Raw genomic sequence first — 25838 nt, forward strand, 5'->3', positions numbered from 1 at the left:
GCGGGATGGAAAGGCTGCCAGGGTGGGAGCCGTGCCACCTTCACCACGGCCACTTCTGGCTGCATGTCAGTGGGTTTAATGGGCTGATAAAGAGCGTTTGCTTCCCCAGCCATGGCCGCTTCTCCCCACAGGACAGCAGGATGCTCACGGGGGCAGTCGGGCTGGAGAGAGCTGACGGGCTGGCTCAGCAGCCCCGTGTGCCCCCGCCACACTCCCGGCAGGGAGAGAAGTGCTTGGTTTTCCATTTTTCCCCCGGAACATGGCTGAACAAGCAGTTAACCCGCTGCTGCAGCCCTGGCTTCCCCCTGGGAAGGTCCTGCAGATTTATGGGTGGTTTCTGCGAGGTACGCAGTTCAGGGGAGCGGGTAATTTGTCTGCGATGAAGGGCTGCTGACGCCACCCATCTGCAACGCTCTCCGTGCCGCCTGCCTCCCCAGGCCGAAGCCGGTGCTCCCGCTCGGCTCCGACTGCAGCTGCTCTCCGGGCAGATGCCAGCAGCCCCTCGCTGCAGGGAAGCTTCGCTGCAGCCTTCAACAGCAACAACTGCTCCTGATGCTGCTTGCGCTCAGGTCCTTGGGTTTGGGGGGGCATCACAGGCAGAAGCGGGGTGTGCCCAGAAAAGGACAGCAATGCACTGGTGTAAAGCTCTTCAGATTTACCTTCTTTATAATCTCCTAGATCCTACTGACAATATTTCTGCCTCACCTCCCCAAACTGCACCTCTAGGGAGACTGATTCTAAATTGCTTCAACAGAGGATACTGCTTAGAGTTAACACGTCCCTGCTTCGCCGTCTCATCCAGCACGTCCGCACCAGTGAAACCAGCACGCAGAAGGATGAGGGCAGGGTCCGAGAAGGCACAAGCTTCTCCCATCCTTTTCCTCCTCAGCAATTCTCCTGGGAGACACCCCTCCATCGCCAGGCTCACAGTTCCCGCTTTCCACACAGGAAAATGTGCTCGACCCTCACCTTTTTCAGACACTCAGGCACAGAGCAAGTAGTTCTCAGGCTGTTTTATTACGTCCTCACAGTCTCTATACAGTAGAGGTAACACTTCACAACGTGGTGACACGACTCAGTGGGGATATCACTGCCGGTCGGACATCTGGTGTGGCTGAGGAGCGTCTCCAGCCTCGTCAGGGGAAGGTGAGCCTAGCAAACGAGCAGCTAATGCAGAGGGAAAGTCAGCCCGACCCCGAGCCCATGCCTTCCCCTGAACGGGAAGGAATCAGACTGAACAGCCCGCGCGCCCTGCCCAAACAGCTCCTGCTGTTCCCTGCCACCACCAGCAGCACCCAGGCACTGCGGAGGCAGTTACAGCATCAGGACCTAATTAAAATAAAAACGTGGCATAGGGAAGGTCTTCAAAGAGCTGCTCTTTCTACCCAGGTACCCGGTGGCTCGCTTCTGAGTTCGTTCTGTACGTGCCCTCCTAAATCTCTTCTGAGCCACCTGCAAGTGTGTTTCCCAAGGAACAAGGCATCTTTATTATTTAATACAGCCTTATTTAGTGCTTGGGTTTGGAGCTGGGTCCCCAAGGCCCCTTCCTGTTGGTGGGACACGGCCATCCCACCAAAGATGAAGATGCCAGAGTGCTTAAAGAAAAATCTGAACTCTGCGTATCTGATTTGGGTTGCTTGTAGAGGAGCGGGGAGAGAAGTTACAGGAGGAGAAGTTAGTTTGATCGTGTTTTCTAAGGAAGGGGGATCCTCCCCAGGGAGTACTTGTACCCTGCTCTCTTCGCTACCAGTAATCCCGCAGAGGAATGCGTAAGTACACACAACACAAGGTGCCTCCTTCCCCTCCTTGCTTTTTAGCTGGTGACTGCGGGCACCGATAGAGCAACATGAAGACATTTCTCTTAGGATAACACTGTTTTGCTTTAGCAGGGGGGTTGGACTAGATGATCTCCAGAGGTCCCTCCCAACCCCTGCCGTTCTGGGATTCTGTGAGCTACGCTGTAAATGCAAAGCCGAGCAGCTCCTCATCTGTCATGTTTTAGATCCAGCCTGGGGCACGCAGCACATGATGCAAACTGGGAGCTGTGGGGCTACTGGAAACAAATGATTCACGCCACGGATGGTGCCCACACCTCCTTGGTACGCCAGGTCCCTCCAGAAGCAGGCGCTGCCTTTTCTTCTGTGCCTTTTTGCCAGAAACATTGGGTTTTTTTCAATAATAAACTCATCCCCTTGTGCCACCTCCCTCCCATGCCCTCAGTTCCCTGAACTCCAGTTGAGTTTACTGCAGTCTCAAATCAGAGATACAGCCCTCCAGTAAAACCAAGAGGAGGCGCAGAGCGGAACGACTGACTTCACTAAGCAAATACAACACACACACCTTTATTGACACTCTTTTTTTTTTTTTTTTATATCAGAAAGCCAAGAGGAAGCACAGCTGTGACCCTGCCGAAGCAGCCGCTGCCTCTGCGCAGCACGGCTGCCCTCTCAACCGGCCAGCCCCTGCCACAAGCGCAGCACATGGAGCCTGGATGGAGGAAGACGACCCAATACTGGGGACAAGCCAAGCCTCTGCAAAGCCCAAGGGGGTGCGTGGTAGAGAAGAGCGTTCTGGTCTAGCAGCAAAATGTACTTTAATTCCAGTTCTGTGATGTAACTCTGCAATGCTGGAGAAAACACAATACCAAGGAAGACGACAACCGCAGCAGCCCCAGGAATGAAAGATAATGCAGAAATTACGTGAAGCGTTTTCTTCTTATGTAACAGGCGAGGAATAGCTACTCGGAGCTTTATAGTGACAGTAGGAGGTATGTAGGAGCAAGATGGCAAGACCAGAGACAAGCGTCTGGGGGAGCAAAAGGCAAAGAAGAGAGGAGGGAGAGATGGGGATGGAGGGGATGCGAACAAGAGGGCATGGGAGGGAGTTATTTGAGACCCAGGCTCAGATTTATGGGGACAAACAGTGCTGGTGGAGAGGAAGGTTGGCATGGACAGGAGTGCTTCAGGGAGGAAACCCTAAGGAGGAGGAGGAGGGAAGACCACGAGGACCGGGCTGAGGAGGAGAGAGGGGTTTGGAGGGAGAAGCAAGAGACCCCCAGGGAGGGGAGAGCTTGTACTGACGGGTGAGAGGCACTCCAGGACTGGCATGAGGTATGCTTTGCTATTGCTCTGAATGCTGTAAACATTTTGGTTTTGTGTCTATCAGTGAACATTCAGTTCAGTTTGATACATGTGCTCTTATGGGTAACTGGAAGCCTAGCAGAGTTTAACGTCTCATTACTAGTCAAACGTACACACGAGGCAAACACAACACTGGCTAAAAATCTCATTTTTATGTCATTTATGCCTAATTCTCCTATTTTAACATGCACATCTATGTCTCGGAAAAGCTTCTCTAGTAGGAGACACTAAATAACATACACGTGAAGTCACATGCGCTCTCACCCACCTGCACCCGCAGACACGCACACCTATTTCCCTCCCCTGCTGAGACTAGCAGGACTTTGCCCGTCACACCTTCCCAGCGTGCAGGGCAGGGACCCATCGGTACATTAACGAGTCCAGTAAAAGTGACGGAAATCACCCCAAACCTGGCTGACGGGCCAAAGCAGGAGAAAGAAACTCAAAGCAGATTCGGGTTCTGCATCTGGGGTTAACAACATCTGAAGCGTATAGAAAAGGCAATTTGTAAACTCTTCTTCCCTTTTGCTGTCAAAGGACTTGGGAGCTGACTGGATACGTGCCAGCAAACACACAGAATTAAAAAAAAAGCTGAGCAAAATTATTTCCCCCCCCCCCCCCTTCATGTGATGGCACACTCTGACATTACTTGAAACAGGAGCGAAATTCTGGATGTCTGTACTTGCGGAGGGGGGAAATGGGGTTTGTAAGTTATGAATATCCCTTTCGCATCAGTAAGAGATGAATCAAAGATAGGGTATTTGTCCTTGATGGGGATTAGTCATCGCTCAGTACTTTCCGAAGCTTTGGCTCAGTCATTATTTCCTTAATGAGCCCCTGGTTTAAGGGGAAGAGCTATAAGCTGCCTATTTTAATTCACTTCAGACTGACATTTGGCATAAAAGAAGCAGCTGGTGCCAATTTCTTGTTTAAAAAAAAAAAATTACTTGAAATAACTAGTCTGCTTTCCTTCAAGAGAGACAAACTGTAAGAGCAGCAACAAAAATAACCGTGATAGACTCATATGCCTTAGACAATACTCTTGCTCCACTCTGTGCTCTAGGATGTTTCCCATGGAGGATATTATCTGGCAACGATTTAATGGGCAAAACACCTCTGCATCAGCCGGCATGAATGCAGATCCCGTCACAACTGCAGCAATGCCATCTCCGAGCGTGCCTGCTCAAAGCAATTCCCCAGGTCGATGGAGGAGAGAGGGGAGCTTGGTTTTCACACAGTGTTGGCTACTTTGAAGTTTTTTCGATGAGTTCTGACACGAACTGAAAGGACGCCAGCGCTGAGGCTGGAGGAGCTTGCTGAGAGATGCTACCTCCTGGGCTTTCTGGAGTCACACTCTGAACAGGACCAGGCTTTGTAGCCATCAGGGAAGCCTGGGAATTGTCCTCACTTCTGAGTTTCTGTTCCTCATTCCTCGACAAAAACATCTCGTTCTGCTGTTTCCTCGCGGCCTGGCCGTCTCTGGGTCCCTCATGGCCATGGGTGCCTGCAGGGCACGTTGCTGAAAAGCCTTGCCTGGGATGCATCGGCTGGCACTAGAGGTCAGCATCATCCAAGCCCGCTCAGAAGGTGGATTGGTGGCTTTAAGAGAAACACCGCAAGGCGGTTAACGTGGCCTTCTGCCTTCTCTTTCAAAGCAATGACTGCATAAGCTTGCTGCTGCCGTCTCTTACACCCAGGGCAGCACTGGGATGCTTTTTGCATGTGCAAAGAGGAGGCTGAAACGGAGGAAGGCAGGGCCAGACAAGGTGGCCTCCCTTCATGCCTTGCAACACAGCAGCTCCTGTGACACCGCAGCACTGGGAAGCTGAGCTGCCGCGTTGCAGCGGTTGAATCACCGGTCGCTGTGCCATTTTGCGGTGGCAGTGACACTGGGTGCAACTGGCACCACAGGCCATCTCAAGGGGAACTGTTCAGCCAAAGCAACCTGTGCCCCTGAGAGATCCCAGTCCATCTGGTGTCGTGCAGGTGTAGTGACATAGTGTTTCTTGGAAAGGAGAGTTCTTCCAGCCCCTCACAGTCAGTGGCTTTGCATCCTCCCTTGCAGGTCAAACATTGAGAGCGTTTCACCGCAGTGTGGGATGATTTACCCTCCTCCTTCCCTTTTGCTATAGCAGGAGGGGGCTATAGAGGTGACGTGTCTCTGTTCCACTTGGTGTAGTCCAGATACCACCGGGGACAGCCACTGGATGCATGACTCGCTATCCTTTGCTTCTGTCTTTTACTCCTTGCAGAGCATGGCACGAGTTTCCACAGAGACCTGTCCCACTAGACCTTCTTTGCCATAAAGCTATGGGCCCATGAACAGCCAAACTCATGGCCGGTTGAGCCACTGCATGACGTAGACCCCTTGGATGAATCTGGGGCACTTTCCAGTGCCCACCTTTCACTGGTCTTTTCCTACAAAACAAGTGGAGAATTCTAGAGCCAACCAACCAGGTACCGAAAAGCAGGTTTCCCTACTGAACATAAATTTTGCACTTGCACCGTATTTAGACTTTAGTGTCTTAGAGACCACAGGAATACACCTCCAAAATAAAACAAACACGCTTACCACCCCTATCATGATCATAAACCTATTTGTCCTAACATCCTGCACAGCATCCTTACAAAAAGCCTCAAAACCTGCTTCCTATCTAAAACATGGACAGTAACTTTTAATATCCAAGCAGGCTTTTTGTATACCGTTCCAAACACGTTCTGCTTAGCTTTAGAATTCAGCCTGCCTAGTTTACACCACATTACACTAAACCTTTATCGCCAGCCACCGCCCTCAACTAGAGCAGAGATTTACAGCCTCTGATCTGTGGGTGACTGAGAGAAGGAAAAGAACCATGGTGTCACTTTCCAGGCCCTCATAAAATTAAGAAAATAGACCTCTGCTCTGCAGGCTCAAATCCACAGACAGGCTGTCTGCTTCTCCACTAGAAAATATTGTAAGAATCTGGCAGCAGATAAGCTGGAACAGCAACGCCGTAGAAACGGGGCCTTCAGATGGTAGGTATTATTGCAGAGCACAGAGGTGGTGCGACACAACCCACATCTGCACGGAGTCTTCTCCTGCAGCTGGCTCTCCGGGCTACGGGAACAGGGCCAAAGCACCCTTCACACACCACCTCCCACCCGGACGCTCGTCCTGCTCGCTGCATGCTTCCCTGCATCCTGTTCTGAAGCAAAGCACCATGCAGCAGGGTCTGCGCCTTTAGCAGTTCTTTACATGGCATTGAACCCACAGTGGACAATCGGTAGGTAACAACAACAGTCAATAATCAGTAAGTAGCAAAAATATAATTGTGATTTTTCATGTTACCTCTCCCTGCCGTGCGCTGGTCAGGTACTACATGAAAAATGCCATCTGCCATAGCAGGCAGGTCTTGTGCTTTTCCTACACCTCAGCACGGGGCAGATGGGACATTCCTCCTCTCGACTCTTTCCTGACAGCTGGCAGGTCGTTCCCGAGAAGCCACCAAGCTTGTTAATGTGTCTGGAGGCCAGGAGCCTCTTTGCGTTAGGTTTTGGTATGGTGCCTAGCACAATGAAGCCTGAACGACGACTGGGGTCCTGAGACTGAACTACAGTACAAATAAATGATATTAATGAAAAACAATCATTTGTACTAGAAGACTTGCCTGACCAGGTCTAGCGAGAGCTTTTGGGATTACGTTCCTCTTGAGAAAAACTCAGCTCCTTGACAGTCATACGGAAAATAACTCTTAGTCTCCATCCCTGGAAGATGAGGGGCTGTGACGGGGTAGCAGCTGGTGTCATAAGATGCGCAACCAAAATGGAAAGGTGAGCTGAGTTCGCTGATGATTTCCACTCCGGGGAGCAACATGAATCATGTGCCTTTGCCTTCTCCTCTCCCTCCCCTCTCTCCTTCCTCACAGTCTCTGGATCCGGACCCCAGCAGCCAGTGTGGGAGACGATGCTTTGGACTGGACTTGGCCTCACAAGTTTCAGAACTGCCCTGAGGGCCCTTCCAAACACAGGGGAGTGGTGAGAGCCAGGGAGACGTCTGGAAGGATGGAAAGGTGCAGTGGTGTTATTTACACGCAAACCAACGTAATAATTTTAAAGGAAACCTGGCTTCCCAACAGATGACCCCATGACTAGAGAGGGTTATGGTTTTGTGCTAGAGAGAGGCAACAACTGCAAGATGCTACCGCTAACCAAAAAAAGCACAGAAACTCAAAGAGTCCTAATACCACATCTGGATCATGCTCTGGAAGCCTCCTCTTCCCCTTCTCCCTCTTTCCTCATTCCCACTGCTTTTAACACCAAGAAAGTTTCACGTTTAGACATGGGTTTTGACTGTTGCGGGAAGCACGTGGTTTCTGAGGGCCCCATCACTGCTCTAGCTGAGCCTCCTCTGGGTTTGAGACAGCAGGTCTGTGTAAATTTTGGATCTCAGGAACCTGGGGTAAGAGTCTTTCTCCATCAGGCTGTGCACCTTCCCCTGAGCTTGGTCAAAGCAAGTGAGGGAGGGCTCCTGCATATTTCTTCTTGTCAGCTCCCGTGTCTGGAAGTCTATGTTCACCTGGGAAAAGCAGCAGAAGAGAGTTTGGTACTGAGTGACCAGTTTGCCTGCTTAAAATGGCACGTTTCACCTCAGCCGTTGCTCTAAAAGCAGCAGAACAACCAAGCTCCTACCCTCGTCCATGCCTAAACAGCCCCCCCAAACCCTAGCGATCCAGTGTTACAAATCCTGCCCCAAATTTGGAAAAGTTGAACTAGATTTATACTGATCTGAGCACTTCTGAAATCAAGTTACTTTTGTTCAGGCTCTCAAGCATGGGTTTACGTAGCACATCTTCTAAAAATGCTGACTCAGCCTAACCGCTTTCCTGGCGACCGAGATTTCTCTATTCACTTTATTCTTCACTACATTCCAAATATAAAGGTGAATGAACTTTTAGCTGGGTTTAAACTATGAGTACATTCTTACGAAATGTTTTTAAACTCTGTTGTTATAAAATAAATAGTTTGATTTTTTCCCATAACAGCTTCATGTTACAATTATCTCTAGTAGGGACTTGGAAAAAAATAAACCACCCTCATGTTATGACTGCCATTTGTTTGCAAAACCAACAGCGTGAGTTTTTCTGTTTTCTCTCCCCAGCAAAGCAGTCAGTGTTTGTTAGGGTTATTGTTTAAAAAACTGGCTGAAAAGATGTTGTTTGTTGTTATTAACTCAGTGTCCAAACTTAAAGGAGTCTACAGAGTAAAGCTGTCTGCCTTAACTCAGAGGACAGCACTATAGATTAGCTCCCTGTGTCACTTAGGCGTCATTTCACATTCTAGCACGCCAAAACTACGGCAACAGGACCAAATTTTAGGAAAGACCCCATCCCACCTGCGCTCACATTTCTAATCCAGATTCAGCCCTGCAGTCCTGAAAAATCTCACCCAGCCTCACGAATAACAGCGGGGAGATGCTCCCTGAAGGCGATGGGGATTGAAGCGCGCCCCGAGACGCCCACACTACTTGGCGTAAAACTGGGTGCTTCTCAGTGGCCTTGCAATAGCCTTCCTAGTTCAAAGATGGAGCAAAGTTGTTTAAGCTAGAGGGGAGATTTAGATTAGATGTTGGGAAGAAATTCTTCCCGGTGAGGCCCTGGCACAGGTTGCCCAGAGAAGCCGTGGCTGCCCCTGGCTCCCTGGCAGTGTTCAAGGCCAGGTTGGATGGGGCTTTGGGCAACCTGGGCTAGTGGAGGGTGTCCCTGCCCATGGCAGGGGGGTGGAACTAGATGATCTTTGAGGTCCCTTCCAACCCAAACCATTCTATGATTGTATGAAGAGAGCCCTTTTTAGGGTGATCCCCTCGCAGGCACCTGTGTGGTGGCAAGCACCCGTGCAATCCAGCAGGAGGACCGCCATGGGAGAGCAAGCGCAGTAAGTACCCTCCTGGTTGCATTATGAATACAATAACACAACCCAACATCACGACACAGGATCTGACAGTCGCATCAGCCTGTCAGTACTTGAAAGAGAACTTAACAATTCCAGGCTTCAAGTTGTGACTGCACTTTTTGTTCAGCTCTGAGTTATTGCTCGCATCTTTTAGGAGGGCTAATTGAGTTGGGAGTTAGTCAGCAGATAAACACTCCTCCCTGGAGAGTCAACAAGTTAGTCATTCGTGGGATGCTCTTACAGAAAACGTCCTGTGATCAACAAGCCCAATAGCCTGCTTGGGGATTGATAGTAAATGAGAGGAGCAAGGTGAAATGCTCCTAGGAAGCTCGTAGAGATTAGGAAATGTAGGTTGCAGTTGCCAGTGAACTCACTGGCTGTGACTAATTTAGTATCGTCAAAGTAGTTGCCCTCACCAGGGGATGAGTCACTGCAAGCAGCGGCAGCTGTAGCAGACAGGATGGCATTCCCATCCTTACCCACTCCTCACCGTCACCTCTGGGAGGGAAGGAAGGGCTCCCCGACCACCCCGGCACCCCGCAGGTACCAGCTGGGAGAGGGACCTGCACCCTGGTACCAGCTGGGAGATGGACCTGCTCCCTGCGCCAGAGGGATGCTCTGCCTTCCCCGGGGTGCTGGCACACCCACCTCTCGAGGAGCCTGCACATCGATGAACTCCTCAAAGATCCGCTGGGCCTTGGAGGCCAGCTTGGCTGCCGAGCGGGTCTTCTTGAAGTCCTCACAGGCGAGCCAGAACTCCAGGTTTTCCTCGCTGAACTCCGTCTTCAGGAAAGCGCGGAAGGCAGCCAGCCCATCTGCAAGAGAGACACGGGGAGTTAAACAGAAGGACAAAGAGGGCAGGGAGCAGTCTCATTACTAGATGTCCTTCCATCTGCCCCTGCCTACCAAAGACCAATTGATTTTTCTCCCAAGGTCTGCAATCCCAGGACACGTCCACAACTCACACCATCGCATCAGCTGGAGTCCCGTGAGCCGCCACGAAGCCAAACATCATTTGCTGTTGCTCTGAAAAAGTGTTTTGCCAGCTAACGTGGCAAAAGGCTTTCTTTGAGATTGGGGCACCTAATCTTTGAAAAAGTTCCTCTTGAAAATGTCAGGCTTCAATGCTATGGTCTCTTTGCCACGGCATCTTGTGCGTGTTAATGCAGCACGTTGTAATGTCCTATCTGTCATTAAGAAAAACCTTTAATAAAACATAGTGACAGTGGACTTGTCTCCTATGTTTTCTGTCATTTTGCTTTATTGCCTTGTGACATATTTTTAGTTCTTATTAAAACAGAGCAAGGATCTCGGAAAGCCTAACTGTTACAGCTACAATAAAGGGGAGAGGGAAAGGACGCGGCATAATTACTACTTGTCTAGTTGGTGGTAAAAGTGTTCTTTATCACTTGTTAAGGCTTAGCAATTGTGACATTTCAGTAACGTAATCTGAGTCAGCCGGGGCAGATTAGAAATATGGAAAGATTTATTAGGCAATCTGTGTCCTCTTAAATGCCTGCCCGGGTGTATTTATGGACACGGCTATTGTTTCTTATTTCCTTTCCCTGAATGGCACCAGCAGAGTTGAAGTAGCTGAAGGTTTCACACATGCCCTTTCTCCTTCCTTTAGCCTTGGGATAAATTTGGCTCTTAATTTTCTTTTTTTCCAGTAACATGTTTCTAACTTTAGGGTCTGAATATTTGCAGTTCATGACTGGAAACCTCCTAAGTCAGCATTAGCTACTTCCAAGCAAGTGCCTAAAAATATTGATGGAATCGGGAATGCAAGGTCAGACTCTCCAAAAGGTGATGGAGCGAGTGCATGTGTGTGGGGCAGGGACAGACAAAGACTGATGAGGGTTTGTAGGATCTGAACTCCTGCAGTGCTGTGGGAGATCCCTCTTTCCTCCCGTGGGAGCTGGGACGGAGCCCAAGGAGCGATGCCTGATGCTTGGTGCGGGACATTTTCACGTGTCCACAGCAAGCCCGGGCCCACCGGGGACGGGAGCTGGCCACGTCACAGGATCCACCACACACTCCCTTACAGCTTTGTCCTTGTTTTCTTGCCTGCACCAGCTACGAGAGGAGAAGCAGCAATGTAACACTGCCCTTTTTCTCCCCTGTGTGTCCTAATCTTATTCCTCCTTCTCTTGTTTCCGGTAATAACTTAGGACATGGAGATATTTTCCAGTTCTAGGTCCCAAGCCTCAAGCCCTAAGAAATGGCCCCAGGTGCTGAACAGCAACTAAGAATCCTATTTCTGGCTGCACGTAAGTCAGCACAGACGTCTGACTGCCTGGATTCTCAAAGGGAAAGGCAGAAAAGATATTAGGGCAGACAGGACCAAACTACAGGCTGAACGTCTCCCCGCCCAACGTTTCTCAAAGTGCCTTCGTGAACGGGCTCTGCGCTGCTAACCGCTCCATCGGCACGCTGCATCGCAAAGAGCACGGCCATCGGCAACTAAAACGGGTACGTCCCGTCTCAGCTACGCTTGCTTCTTCCTGTCAGCCCCAGGAGGGACAGAAATAACTGTATCGCACCAACTCATCCTGCCGCTTAATTAACGTACTTGCAGGAGGAGATCGGGGTTTCAGACTGCTACTGTGGGCAAAACCAGGGCTTTTGTCCATGAGCACTGCAGAGCAATTAGCAGTGCAAATAGTGGGTTCAAGACAGGGGCAATAACGTGACGTTAGCTCCGGAGAAGCCTGCAGAGCAGAGAGAACCAAAGACATCTCCAGGAGCAGGGTACCTGCCAGGATCGTGCCGCACATGGCTGCTTCGAGCTTCTCCATGGGGAGATAAATACAGAGAACAAGAGAGAGGTTTAAGGGCTGCTCCCCTTCCTGAAATCGAAGAGACAGAAACATTTTTTCAAAACCTGTGTCCCCCTTAATGCCTGTAAAATTCACGGGGCCTGCGTGGGAGCGAGTGGAGGACTTGAGAATAGAGCAGGGAGTCTTTGCAGGAGGAAAAGGAGAGGACGTAACAGCAGGCTGACAGGTTTCAGACAGAGGAAAGTACAAAAGGGAAAAAGCAGCAGTTGTGTGAGATGTCATTTTATATATCGTCAGCTCCTAAGACGTTTGACGTTAAATATTCCAGCACCCAAGCACGCTGTTATGACTATACAGTCTCTGCTGTGTGTCCCTGCAAAGGTCTTGCTCCCCCTTTCTGTCCTGGCCTTTTTGTTCCCCCGCCTTTCCTCTACAACGGCCTCAGAGCCCCAGCACTGACAGAGGATCGCTTGCAGAAATAGCAGCTTTGCATGGCAAGTAGAATATCTGCAAAACAGAATATTTGCAAAATAGAATATCTGCTAAAAAAAGGGGACTTCTTCATGATTGATGAGGTGAGAAAGGCGTTTGCTTCAGCTCTGCCCTGGAGAGCAGCTGCAGCAGGTCCCTCCTGGGACCAGGAGGTTTCCATATGCTCTGCCTCCTGCTCTCACGTCAATCGACTCCTTTTTATCTTGAAGAAAGTTTAGATGGAGGATAGATAAATAATAGTGTCTGGCTATTCTCCACTTCTTTATGTATTCCTGTCGTGCTCTCCTCACAGCCTTTGAGGAGCTGGTAACGATGAGGCCGGACCTGGGAGGATCTCGCAGAGGTGGCCTTGGACGCAGGAGAGGTCATCCTGGACTCAAGGCTGCCTGGTTCTCCACAGATTTCATCTTTAGCCTTTGACTGCCTGCCAGCATTTACAGCTGTGCCTGGCAGCAGGAGCTCAGAGATGGGACCCCAGATGACCGTGCAGTAGTAAATCACTGCCCACAAGTTTATCATGAACAACAACAAATTTAATTGAAAGGGAAGGAGGCCAATTAGGTGCTGGGACTGCCACCATCTGAGCTGGAATTTGACCTGGATGTTGACTTTAATCTCCTCCTGCATGTGAAGGCTTCTCAAGGAAGCGTCACTCATGAATGATCAGCATTTCAAAGCTCACGCCACCCAACTGCACAGCTTTTTTGCTGGGGCAACCAGCACCGGATTGCAGCGTGATATGAGCAGGAGAGCATCACCTACTGACTCAGCCTCCTGAAATATCCTGGAAGATGGTCAGAGCACCTGAGAAGCGCCATTCCAAAGGGATGCTTTACAAAAACAGCACAGACATTAAAAGCAGGATTGGATGTCTTCAGATGCAGCAGCACAAGGTCTCCCTAACATGTAGCCTAAAGGCATGGCCGTTCTAGAAGACAGAGGTGTACTGGTATAGATGCAAAGCCCTTCAAGACAACTATTGGGCCTTGCTTGAAGCCAAAGGAGTAAATCAGAATGGTGGAGCAGACAGGATGAAGATAAAGAAATGGAGCTTTTCTATTGAGTGTCAAGAGTCTGAAAGAGGAGTGGAAGACATTTGCAGCGTAAACGTAAGCTTCAAAACGCACTGCTCTCCGTTCAAACAGACTAAGGGAATGCACAAGAGGATTGTCAAGAAGGATTGTGCAAGTATTTATAGATAACCCCACCCCAAGATCTTGCAGTGCACCCTACAAATACAATCCTGCAGGTCACCTGTGAATTAGACACTGACAAGGATTTCTGTTTTATAGATGGGGACTGCCAGGCAGATCAAGTACGTGAGGATCGGGACTCGGATGCTCCTGACACCCCGTTCAAATGTTGTCCTTCGGGCCATGGAGAGGGGATCCCTTCCAGCAAGAAGGGCCGTGGAGGAAGGGACTGAACTGGCTAGCACAGAACACAACACAGGGCTTACCTAAGGCAGGCTCCAGCAACACGAGGAAGCGCCGAGATTAGGGGCTTAAATCATTCAGGCAGACAGCTTAATAACCAAGCGTTAGCCACCGTCAGAGTAAGAAAGTGATCACCAATCATATAATTAATGCACGCATTTCACACCATCGGGGCAACTAGCGCTTCATGTGGGGAATAAAGGTAGAGCCCCTGTGGCTGGTAGATGAATGGATTAGCTCTATGGAGCGTGTTGGGTCCAGGGCTGAAGAGACAAGGCCACAATGTATAGCAGATGTACGTGCTCCCACTGCTGCTCAGCATTGCTTTGGTGAATGTTAGCTGCCTGTCACCAGCACAATGCTAATGCTAATGCCGTTCTGGCTTAGAAAGAACCCAGGAGTAGGTTGAGATATTCCTGTGCTGTGTAGGAGGAGGAGCAATGTGTAGACAACAGAAGCGGGAGGAGGACAGTAAAGTTTGTGCAGAAGAGCAAAGAGATCACAAAACATGGTGGTGGGGGGGGAACATCACCCTTGAGATAAAAATGGAAATTCGGTGCAAAGGTTTTCTGTGTTGGATGCTTCGTTGAAAAGTGACTAAGGGTTGAGGACAGACTGTCCTGCTGGATTCTGGACAAATGACAAGCCATGTCTCCAGCCCCGCGAGGGATGCAGAATGAGACATGCCATTGCTTGTATTTCCCTCCAGCAGCCTGTCAAAAGAAATCTCCATCTGGCTGACCAGCCTGTACCTCCTGGGCATGGGTACAGAGCGGGGATTACTCCTCTGTTACTCACATGCATGCACACACACTCTGCGGACCACACCGAGCTCCGCTTCCCTGGGAGCCATTGCTAATCCACACTGGTACAAAATGGGAAAAGATGCCAAAAGCTAGCATTTTAAACCCACTGCTTTTGCTCCCTGAGCATCCAAGGAAGCATGCTACATACGATCTGTCTCTTACTCTCCGTTTCCTGCTGCAAAGTAGGATCAAACTCCTCTCTCCTGTTGCTTGCTGCGCTCGGAAGCCCTGACCCAAGGGAATACACTGCAACCCTGTTCTTGTTTCTCTTGCAGCGAGCTCACACAAGGCTCCTGCTGTAAAAAGGGGATCGACTCTCTGACCCTAAGATTTAAAGTTGATTTTCCTCACCCCTTAGCAAAAACAAGTAGGTTATCGTTGCATTGACCTGTATATCTGGGGCTGCCAATCAAACGGAGCTGAGCTGCATCCTGCAATTCTGCATTGGTAACTAAGAGGCTGAGGGATGCTGAAGTCCCTGTGTCAGTGCAAAAGGAAGGTGGGGGGTGTGACAGAGAGCGCCTTTCCGCCTTTCCTACTCGCAATCTCTTGCTAACGTCAACACAAATTATTCTTTAAATGACCGGGGAATTAATCCAAATCAGACCACTCTATACTGAGGGGTATCACCCAGCCTGGGAATCCCTGGCTGGAGACGTGCAACTGCTTCAAAACCCAGGGGTCTGCAATCCTCCACTCGAGATGCTGCCAGACAGCAGCGTGTCAGCATGAAACATTACCTACAGAGTTCATTCATTAAACCAACGCGGGGAGAGGGAACGGAGGGGCTCCACAGGGCCAGCACGCTTCAAGGGATATTTGACAAAAATGAGCATAATGACGCTCTCCACAGAGTCTGTATAATGCATAATAACCTGTTTGGGTCGCTTCCATTTGGGGATTCATGAAAATAGGAAGTGGAAGAATACCAGTTGTTTCCCTTCCCCATAACGAGCACCGCAGCCTGCGAGCCTCCTCCGTGTACGAGGGCAGCCTGCTCACCTCGGCATTCGGAAAGCCTTTTAGGGAGCTCTGATCCACTCTCTTGCTCCTTGGAGCTCTTCTCCGCATCTGTTCAACCCCTTGCAATATTAACCACAAAGACTGCCCCATTTTCAGCTGCTCCATCCAGCTCCTGAGTCCTACTTGAGCACTCTGGGTTTGTTTTTTTTTTTTCTCCCCCCAAAGAACAAGTTGACTGGAAGGGACCCAAAACCACCGTACCATCTGACCGCAGCAGAAAGTGCCACTCAACCCCCTGAAATCGGCATCGCAATCTCCCTTCCAAAATAGGTGAACTGGCCATCTAGCCAAGAAGAGTTTATGGCAGATGTGTCAAGCAGAAGCAGTCTACCTGCTGATGCTGAGAGCCCCAGGGGAAATTCTCCCAGAGCCCAGCTGGTGGCTTAGCCCGTGCCCCCAAGCATGAATTCAAATTTTCCCTGCCTAATATTGTTCACCTGGGCGGTCACAGAGAAATTAGTCTGAGACAGTTCTGCCCTTCTCTTGGCAGGAGAAACAGAACATTAGCCGGCAGCTTTACTGCAGGCAGATGCAGGCAGCGCTTTTCTTAGTCTGAAATTTTGGTCAGATAAGGCACAAGACTCCCCTTACCTGTCTAATATCGGCACATCTCTAACAGCAAAAACGCAACCCTTCGTTCCGCTTTTATAACAGGTCTTTGGCAATTCTTCTATGCTTTGGATACAAGCGTACATAAGCGAAACCACGATGATTTTACAAGATAATTCCTTTTATGGATATACGCTCTTCTCTCCTTTAAACCAGTGTAACTAAAATAACGCTTCTGTTTCAACAGAGCTTTTTGTATTTGCATCGTTATAACCCTTGACTGCCAGACTAGGGCAGAATTCCAGAAACTTCAGGTGCAGAGCAGTTTTAATATATTTCTTTTAGAAAGTAGTGTATTAAACAACAATATTTTTTGTGACTGATCACCAGGCAATGTCACCATGACTTCTGATAAAAAAAAGTTAATTTAAATTTTAAAGATCATCTTCTGTTGCTGTTAGAAACTGAACATTTTTCATTAGGTGCCAGAGAGTTATCAGAATTACTTTCCATTCTAGAGACAGGACAAATTCTAATAATTCATTTATCACTCTACAAGGCTAATTTATTAATAAACACAGACACTCTTGTAGAGGTTGTTGGATGAAATAATTGAACTAAGGTTTGATTTAGCATCCGCGGCAGTCAGCTGAAGAGGGAACAGTCTGTATAATGTCAGCACATAGACGCGTAAATTCACTGGCTTTTGTAACCAAAGCACTTTTGCTGCAGTCTGTATTTAATAAGGAAAATTTCAACTTTTGCACTGGTGAAGGAGGAACAGGGGCTCGAGTACAGAATTGTAACACTGATGTGAATATCCTGTCCCTCCCCATGCCCCAAGGCACCCCATGGTCTCTTTGGTGCATTTTTCCCTTCTTGTTTTGAATTTCCACAAAAGAAACGTTCTCTCTTAGCCATACCCAGCTACACCACTTTTATTTTTTTTTCTACTGGCTGCAAGAGCAATGATCTCAACAAGATACTGCTGCTAACATTATATATTGCTTTTCTGCCTTGGACAGCCAGCCTGTTTAAAGTTGTCACTTAATTCCCTGCCAAAACTGTTGTCATCGCAGTAGAAATCCAGCAAAATTACACTTTATTTAAAATAATAATATAATTCTACACTTATATTTTAAAATACGAGTGCGGAAAAACCTGAATCTCTAAGAAAACCAGACAGTTCCTTATTGCAATAGTTCACCACCCACATTCACTTTTCCCCAACCTTGACTCGCTCTTGTTTTATTCTCCAACAGAAACACATTAATGAACCTAAACTGTGAACTTCGCTGTCTTGTTTATAATTTCTCAGCATGAGAACGTTGGTGAAGCAGAATAATATTTTCTGAGAAGAACTGATACGATTGATCTATTGAATGGAGCGAGGTATGCTGATTATACGATTGCATAAGGTTTCCAGACATGAAATTTTCAGGTTTGCATTGGTAACTGTGAATTAGATCCTGCTAAAAGGGCTACCACGCATGATTTCTCTGCTACAGAGCAAGTTGGTCAAGGTTACGAACCACATACGGCGTTGCGTCGTAGCGGTCCCAGCAAAGGCTGCGCTTCAACACGGCACAGCTGCACAGCAGCTCAGCAGAGCAGCTGGAGGGAGAGAAGCTGGTGTCACGGATCTCAGGGGGGTTTAGCAAGCTGAGAACCTGCCATTTGCTTGTGCGGAAAGACTGGACCCAGGGGCGCTTGCCAAAGGACGGTACGCATGGCTACAGCCTTGGGGTCCTGCCTCCAACGCGTCCCCAGGAGCTGGAGAAGGCTAGACCTTGGGTTGATGACTTTATCAGTTGTGATCACCCAGTCAAGAGCAGAGCCAGGAAGGGAACCCACAGAAACTCACTCCATCACCTTTTAACCAGAGGCCAAGTCCTGCCTATAAATGACCGTGACCGTTGCCCGGTGGGCAGTAAGCAGCTACCCGAGGGACCATTCTTGTGCTATGCAATGCATACTTTGCCCTAGCTACAACCAGTATTAAGGGTACCAGGGGAGGAAAAAAAAAAAGGTAGAATTTGATCTCTACTCACATTTATGGGACAAGAGGACATCAAAAGAGTCTGCCCATCTTGTTGCTTCTTCTGTTGACAGTCGTCTGTAAGGAAAGGAAGAGGCAAGTTACAGACAACCCATGGCGACTGATCCCCTCTGGGGCTGTTTGACAAGGACACCGAGGAAGGCTGGCTTCTTCTCACCTAACTTTGGAGGTCTACAATGTAGAGGTCTCCAGGTGAGCAAGTCACTCTGGGCTCCCTTTAGAGTCAGTGAGGAGATTCCAAGGGACTTGACTCTCTTCACCTGACATCCAGGTAAAATAGGCCAGATGAATCACACCCGAAAAGGGACCAATTTTTCCTCATTGACTCTAAGCAGAGGCTCAGGGAACAAGTTCAGATGTAGAGATTTACATTGTAAATGCCAAAAGTTAAGTGAAATGAAACCCACCCCTGCAGAAGTGTTTATTTCTCTCTCCTGACTTTAACAGGAAGGTTAGATTCTTAGCCTAGATGTAAGCAGTGACTTGTGATCTGATGAATCCCATCCCACTCGTCTCAAATCAGGACTTTGGATTGTCTGAAGCATCTACCTGAAGCGTTATGCAAACTTATGTAGGCCCCCTTGGTAGTGTTTAATAACAAGGCTTAGCTAAGGAGGACTGTGACCCAAAATTGCTGGTCACCTCTTATACCAAGTCAACTGCCCAGACTTTGATTTGCGATGACGGAGGGGTAAATTATGTCCTCAAATACGTGCAGACACGTCCCACATACAGCAGCGGGGACCGTGCGTGTGTTCTGTCCCACGGGAGAACTCATATCAATGATCCGGGTATTTTCTGAGGCTGTTCCAGCTGTGTCAGTGTTGTTTTGATTTCCTCCTTCCTTGTGGCTACAAGAACTAGTCAAAGCTTATACAAAGCACAACAAAAGGAAGATAATACTTAGAGGGGGTGGTGGGCAGGGAGGGGAAGGACAGAAATGGAGTGGGGTGGGATGCTGCAGCTATACTCACTTCAAAGCCCGGTTGGGCTTGTCCGGAAGAATAGCTGTGAAATCATTATATGAGTCTGATTTGTGAGACAGGCAGCCCAGGCGAGTCCTCATCCCTCTGTTCCTGTGGTCGATGTGGGGGAGCAGGGGTGTGAGCAGGGGAAAACCAAAGAAGATGACGATTACAAGTCTAGCCAGAGTGGCAGGAAAAAAAAATAATCCAACAAAATCAAAAAACCTCAGTGGCTCTGTGCCTCATCAAACCTGTGTCCTTGGTTCCCTCATCTGTGGGGGGGACCCTGAAACATCTCCAGTAAGATGCCAAGCAGATGCTAAGGACGGACACGGCACCAGAACAGCCGAAGGCTGACCCACACCAGTCATTCAGCTGCTCTGACTGGCAAAAAGGCTTTTAAAGGCTGCGCTTTGGGATGGTTTCTTGGAAAGACCTGCTCTGGTCAGGTGTGGGAGCAGAGCAAAAGGCAGCAATACCAGAAATCAGTCACCACGATCCAGCACAAGTCCTAAAGCTTGAGGGCAGGAGGGGGCTGGAGGAAGAAGAGAGGGAGCAAGGCACCTGCAAGGAGAGCCCGTGCTGCAGAGCCGTGAGACCCCGGCCAGGATCCCGGGCAGCTTCCTTAGACTCGGGCTTACATAAGCAGGCTAAAACTGCCTCTTTCCTGACAGGCTTAACCAGGCAGAAAATGGCTTTATTGCTTTTTTTCTCCTCTAAATTGCAAACCAGCCCCAGAGCCTTCGCTCCTCCGCCGGTCCCTCGCGTCCTTGCCAGCCCCTGCCCGGGATAGCCGGCGTATCCGCAGCATCCTTCATTACATAACCCCGGGATGGGGAGGACCACAAAGGGAGAGGGGAAACACATGGATGCATTATACGGGACTGGCATCGTCTCCTCTCAAAAACATACAGGTGCCGGTTAACGGTTTTACACAGTCTCTAGAAGGGCAGAGCCTGTGATTTGCCTCTCCAGCCCAAGGGCATCTCTTCTACTAGATTCCCTGGACTTCGAACGAGGCCGTTCTCTCCTCGGGACCATGGGAGGAGGATTCAGTGACCCGGTCTGCACTTTTCAGCCGCCGGACCCACTTCCGATCTGGAGAAAGCCCTTCTCCCAAACAGATGCCAAATACTTTCTGTGACTGCAGAGGGAAGCACAGTATTTTTCCCTTCCATATGTAATTCTTGCAGAACACTTTCAGCACCAGCGACTGAGCCAATCCGTAGCACGCCTGTTTCCCCCTTCTCCTCCCGCCCTTCAGAGAGTTTCTATTATTGCACATTTTAATGTAATCTTAAAGCAAATTAAATGTTAATTAAATGCAACGAGTGTCTCCCTGGTGCAGCACAGGCAGCTCACAGCATGTAACAAGCACAAAAACCTGGAGATCTTCAGTCGCAGGAATTGCTGCACAGCCTCACAATACGGACCCTTGACCGGTAGTCTCGGGACACTACGCTACATAAACCTCAAATACGAGCACAGAGACACTGTTTGCAAAGTGTCATATTCCCAGCTGAGCACGCTGGACCTGCTGTGCTCAAACGGACACCGAGTCCGCTATAGGATCTTTCTGGTACCTTTCCTGATACCTCCTGCCCCCAACCTTTATCTTCCCTGCACTGCTTGCTCTAGCAAGCTCACGGATTTCTCAGCAAGAGGTGTGACACGCGTTACCGCAGCGCTGCTCAGATTTCTCTCTGATGCCTGAGATCAAGGGACTGCAGCAGGGAATCAGAGCGTACCAGGGGACAGAGATGCTGTGCCACGAGCAAGGAGCTTGTGTCTCATGGAACACCGATCTCTAGGTGAGGACTTCCAAGACAGGACATGGGAGAAAGAGAGGGAAAGAAACCGGGTCTGCAGGAGGTGGAGAGGCAAGGGAAGGGCAGGAGGGAAGAGGGGACACTGCAGCGAGCTGGAAGGCTCGCTGGACGAGGTAGACAGTGACAGGATGGGCAGGGGTGAGGGATGCATCATGTCTTTTCAGTTACCTCCGTGGGATCAGTAAGGCAGCCATTCAGGCATCCAGTTATAGTTAACCCTTTAACTGGCTGGCTTGGACAGCAGTCGGGGCTGTTTGCAGGAGGCAGGAGTGCGGGAAGGAGGGATTTACTGTTTCATGTCCCGGCACTTAAAAATATATCAAAGAATCCTCTGCAAAAAAAGGTAGGCCAGTTGTTCTCAACCCATTTGATCCTTGCCTCCTAGCGCGGAAGGTCGATTTTTCAATGGAAGACGTTCAGAGTTGAGGGATGATCACAGAGGAGAGACAGCATTTCCTTCTAAGACCAGGACCGCGGGTAAAGTCCAGCTTCAGGTCTAAAGTGATTTGAGTTTGGCGTCACGGCTCACCACGGAGCGGCAGGAGCTGGCATTATCGCACTCATTCAACACCTCTGAAGGTCTCTCCTCAACAGGCAGGGCTCCGGGCTGACCTCGCTAAGACGACCAAACTACCTCTTGTCCCTGTCCCTCCAGGTCATGGCTGACGTTACTGGCCAGGCATCATGGAAAAGCTGGCACTGCAAATAAAATAACAGGAGGACTTCACGTGTCTGCAGATGCTGGTCCTTTCACCATCACAGGCTCAAGCACTCACACAGAAATAAGTCAAAGAAAGCATCTCCTCTTCGGGGTGGTGGGAGCTTGCGGGGAGCCACCAAGGAGACGCACAGTCTGCAAAGGGGAGGGAAGGGACAAAGGGGGTGGCAGGGTCCCCGTGAGCCTTGGCACACAGGCAGCTGGTTGAACAAATCTCACATCAGAGAGTGAAGGTGAGGTCCACCAGCCAGGAGACCGAGGGGACAGAGAGCAGGACTGTATAGTGAGCAAAGGGCAAAGGTTTCTTATTTGCCAGGGTAGGGCCAAGCTCCAGATAGCCTCCATGTCCTCTTGCCCGGAGGGAACAACCGAGGAGGAGACAAAGGAACTGATGAGAGCAGAGTCTGTGTGCAAAGGAGCCAGGATCCTGCTCGTCTGGGGCCTGGGGAGCTCCCAGAGCTTGGGCTGCCCATCGCAACGTCCCTTTTAAAACCTGATTACATTAAAAACGCACAAAGCCTCTTCCCAACTAAATTAATGGAACTGGGATTGCACTACATGCCAGTGAGTGCATTTCCTTAATCCCTAACCCTGACCGGCTGCTTCGATGCGCTTTAACTGAAATCAATCCTTGTAATTCCTTAAGCCCCTTTAAATTTCCTCATTAACAGCCTCGCTCGCATGTGGGGCCACAGCACATGATTTCCTAGAGTCCAGCAGCCCCTACTCCTCCATCCCACTGCTGCTCTGAAGCGACGGCTGGGAGCAGAGCCGGGTGCCCCCTCCCTCGCAGCCTCCTCTAGCAGCCTGGTTTTTGGGGTACTGTTACGAAACAGCTTTCTGCTCGCCCCCGCTCCCACCCGCTCACCAGCCCCCGCAACAACAACCTGCCCAGCTCAGCAGCACCGAACTTCCCTGCGATCCCAAAGTCTGTCGGACTTCATGGATGCCGAGACCTATATTTCCCGTGAAGGCAATCCCACTGCTAGGCTGGCATCCCCAGGGATATTTCCTCTGATTGCAAATAAAGCCAGTCAATTATGACTTTAGAACTATGGTCTGTGGCGCGTGGTAGAGGCATCCCAGTAGGGGTCCATGGGGAGGTTTTTTTGCCTCCTGCTCCATCGTTCATCCTACCTCCCCCCTCTATGAAAGGACCCTGGTCAAGGAGAATTGCCAGTCTCATCATGGATGTGTTTTGGGGGGGGTTCTCCTTGGGAGATGGAAAGGGAAGGATGCGATTATGACATTCAGGTTATCAAACCACCCCAGGAAATCACCTGAGCAAAGATAAAGAAGCCATCCCAATAGAAAAAATTAGCAGCACAAAGGTAAAAAAAAAAAAACCCACAAAAAAATCCCCCCACAAACCCAAACCATGAGACCTCGGGGGCTTCAAGAGATTAAGACCATCCATTCACATGCAGAGAAAGCCAGAAAAAAAAACCTGAACACAGAGGCACTGCAGACAGACAGACACAGAGAAAAAGATACTCACTGCCTTTGACCTGTCCTCTCTGCCGGTGGGTCTGCGCTGACAGCGTGGCCAGAGAGGCTCTGGGGAGAGAGCAGAGCAGTCTTCTTCAGAGACAACCCCCTGCACGGGGTGAAAGTCACACTTGGACACCCCTCCCCTCCCTGAGCAGCAGCAGCAGCGCAGCTCGGAGCAGCTCTCTCACATCCAGCAAAAACCCCTCCAGCAGCCTCAGCCCGACAGGCTGGGGCTGGGCTGCGCAGCCGGCTCCCACCGCTCATCAGCAGCGCTGCCAAGGAGCCCACCTGATCGGCACGTTTCACCGCATCCCTCCTCGCCCACCGCCTTGCTAACCTGGCTGCAAAGCCCCAGCGTCTCCCCCGTTGGAGATGGGGGACCGCTCCGCACAGGCGGCGGATGCCGAATGCTGGCAGGGAGCATTTGGGGGCGGGGGGGATTGAGGGGGATATGCCTGCAAAAGCGCTCGCTGTTGTCACCCTCGGTATGTTGGAATAAAGCATCCGCCTGCATCGTTTTAATCGGCTCCTCTGTGGGTCAGGGAAGGTTGCTGCCCACAGATCACCAAGAGTTGCCACAGACAGAAGGGATGGGAGAGTTTAATTAAACAGCCCCGGTGTCGGCAGGGCCAAATAAACTCCTTACCAGGTAAGGGAGGACCTCATTGCAGGCCATGGGATGAAAGAAGAAAAAAAATCCACTTGCCAAATCAGTGATGTGACTGACCCCTTTCATCCGTGTCCCCTTCTCACCCGATGTGTGCGGTCCTGCTCGCTCCCTGCCCCCTCCCTGGGTGCACTCACCCTGCGGCACAGGCTCCGATTCCCTTTTCTCTCCTGCACCCACATCTCTGTCCTCCAGAGGATGTATATGGGGCATCCAGTGCACCCCAGTGACTCTAACAACCACGTAACCCATGCACCTGAGTGGTAGGGCTGCAGCACAGCCCCCCATCAGTAACAACATCTGGCTGTCACACAGGCTGCACAGGCACCAATGTGGGTCACTGCCTCGCCGAGAGCTCAAACCATGGGATGGCCATTGCTTTTTTGATCCTAATGAAGTTGATTGACAAAATAAAATAAAAATAAAATAAAAATAAAATAAAAAATAAAAAATAAAAAATAAAAAATAAAAAATAAAAAATAAAAAATAAAAAATAAAAAATAAAAAATAAAAAATAAAAAATAAAAAATAAAAAATAAAAATAGTCCTCTGCAGTTAAACAAGTCATTGCCTTTTTCCTGGAAACTTGTAGTCACCTGCCTCTCCTCTGCTAAAAAGCACTGCTTGGGCCTGACATCCTGGTGCTACTAGCAGGAAGCATGTCTTGAGATAGCACGTTATCACCAGCCAGCATCCTTGGGGAGAGACAAAGTCCTGCAAAACTTACTACAAAACCACAGGGATTAGTAGCACTGCAGCAACGGTCTCAGCTCTCCATCATCTTTGATCCCCTCCTTCACAGCTCCACTTGGCAAGGAAATATTTGCCTTGTTCTCATCCTCCCATTGCAAAGCCCAGGTCATCCTGACCCGGATTAATCATGTCTCCAGTTATCAGAAGACAAGCACTGAAAAAATGCCGTGGCTGATACAATCTCCTCTCAGCCAAGGTCAGAGGTTGAGGTTCATCTTATGCCTCTGGTACCACAGGCTGGTTTGTTCTAGTTAAATAACAGTCAGCGTCAGCCCTCGCCCCAAACCCAAGCCAAATTTAATACATCACCGAGGGTTTAACTTCTAACATGTCATTTTTATTCTAATGCATTTCCACACATCCAGGTTCTCTCTTGGCAACCGCAGGATGTCACGAGTGACAACGTTTTCATAATACTTCCAGGACATCCCTCAGATCTCATTTGCACACAGACATTGTGCGGTGGGAGAGGTTCAACAAAATGTTCAATCAACAAAGCTCTAGATAATTCTGATCCATTCTTCAGATACCCGGACTTTGCTGCAGTCTCCAACAGATTAAAAACTCCGATGCACTAACTCTGGATGGGATGGACCAGAGGACCTCTTCGGTGCTCCCACTCCTCCTCCTACGCCAGATTTATATATTGCCATCTCACAGCCATCGCCAGTATGGACAGAGACCCCAATTCCTATTTCTCCAGTACGTCGGTACACCCTTTTTGTAACCTCATTGAGATCCTGGAGCAACCCACAAAGGATTCTGAACATTGACAGTTTTTTCTTCTAGTTTCCTGGGCCAGGTGTGAGTTAATAGAGAACAAAAATAAGTGAACTGTGTTGACACAGGCACTATGGGAAATGTAATTAAATTGCAGATAAAGAGAATTATATTTTTACAGGGTAATATTTTAGAAAGCTTCTGTGCAGTAGGTTTATAGCAAATTCCTTCTAAAATAGCCCTCCTGCTTCCAACTACTCTGTAGCTTCTATTTAAAAGCTTTTAATAAAATAACTCATTTTGATATTAAGCTTGAATCCCATCCAAAATTTTAAATCTCTCCAAGAAATACTTTAAAGCCATTTCCTCATGACCTGCTAACAGCAAACACACAAGCAGTGAACACGTGCAGCATTGGCTTGTTGGCTGGCACTGGACAGGGTGGAAGGGAATTTGCCAGCCTGTTCCCTGGACATCAATCT

At 49.4% G+C, this 25838-nt stretch overlaps 1 protein-coding gene across 10 annotated transcripts in view; it reads right to left on the reverse strand.

The window, feature by feature from the left end:
* Positions 1-1091: 1091 nt before the first annotated feature.
* RGS8 (regulator of G protein signaling 8) overlaps positions 1092-25838 on the reverse strand; it is a 30450-nt gene continuing 5703 nt past the window's right edge. For 2 of the 10 annotated variants that reach the window (XM_054834308.1, XM_054834311.1), the window contains 5 exons: positions 23224-23282; positions 19188-19289; positions 18206-18270; positions 9717-9883; positions 1092-7695 (listed from right to left, as the gene is read on the reverse strand). In XM_054834308.1, coding sequence (XP_054690283.1) covers positions 7513-7695; positions 9717-9883; positions 18206-18270; positions 19188-19289; positions 23224-23282 — 576 coding nt within the window. In that variant the 3' untranslated portion in view covers positions 1092-7512. Of the gene's footprint in view, positions 7696-9716; positions 9884-18205; positions 18271-19187; positions 19290-20926; positions 21081-21175; positions 21315-21385; positions 21525-23223; positions 23491-23553; positions 23641-25838 lie in introns of those variants that run through there. The other 8 variants (XM_054834310.1, XM_054834309.1, XM_054834312.1 and 5 more) reach the window with 7 other exon arrangements.

This window comes from Grus americana, chromosome 8 (genome assembly GCF_028858705.1).
Source record: "Grus americana isolate bGruAme1 chromosome 8, bGruAme1.mat, whole genome shotgun sequence".
NCBI classification, from domain to species: domain Eukaryota; kingdom Metazoa; phylum Chordata; class Aves; order Gruiformes; family Gruidae; genus Grus; species Grus americana.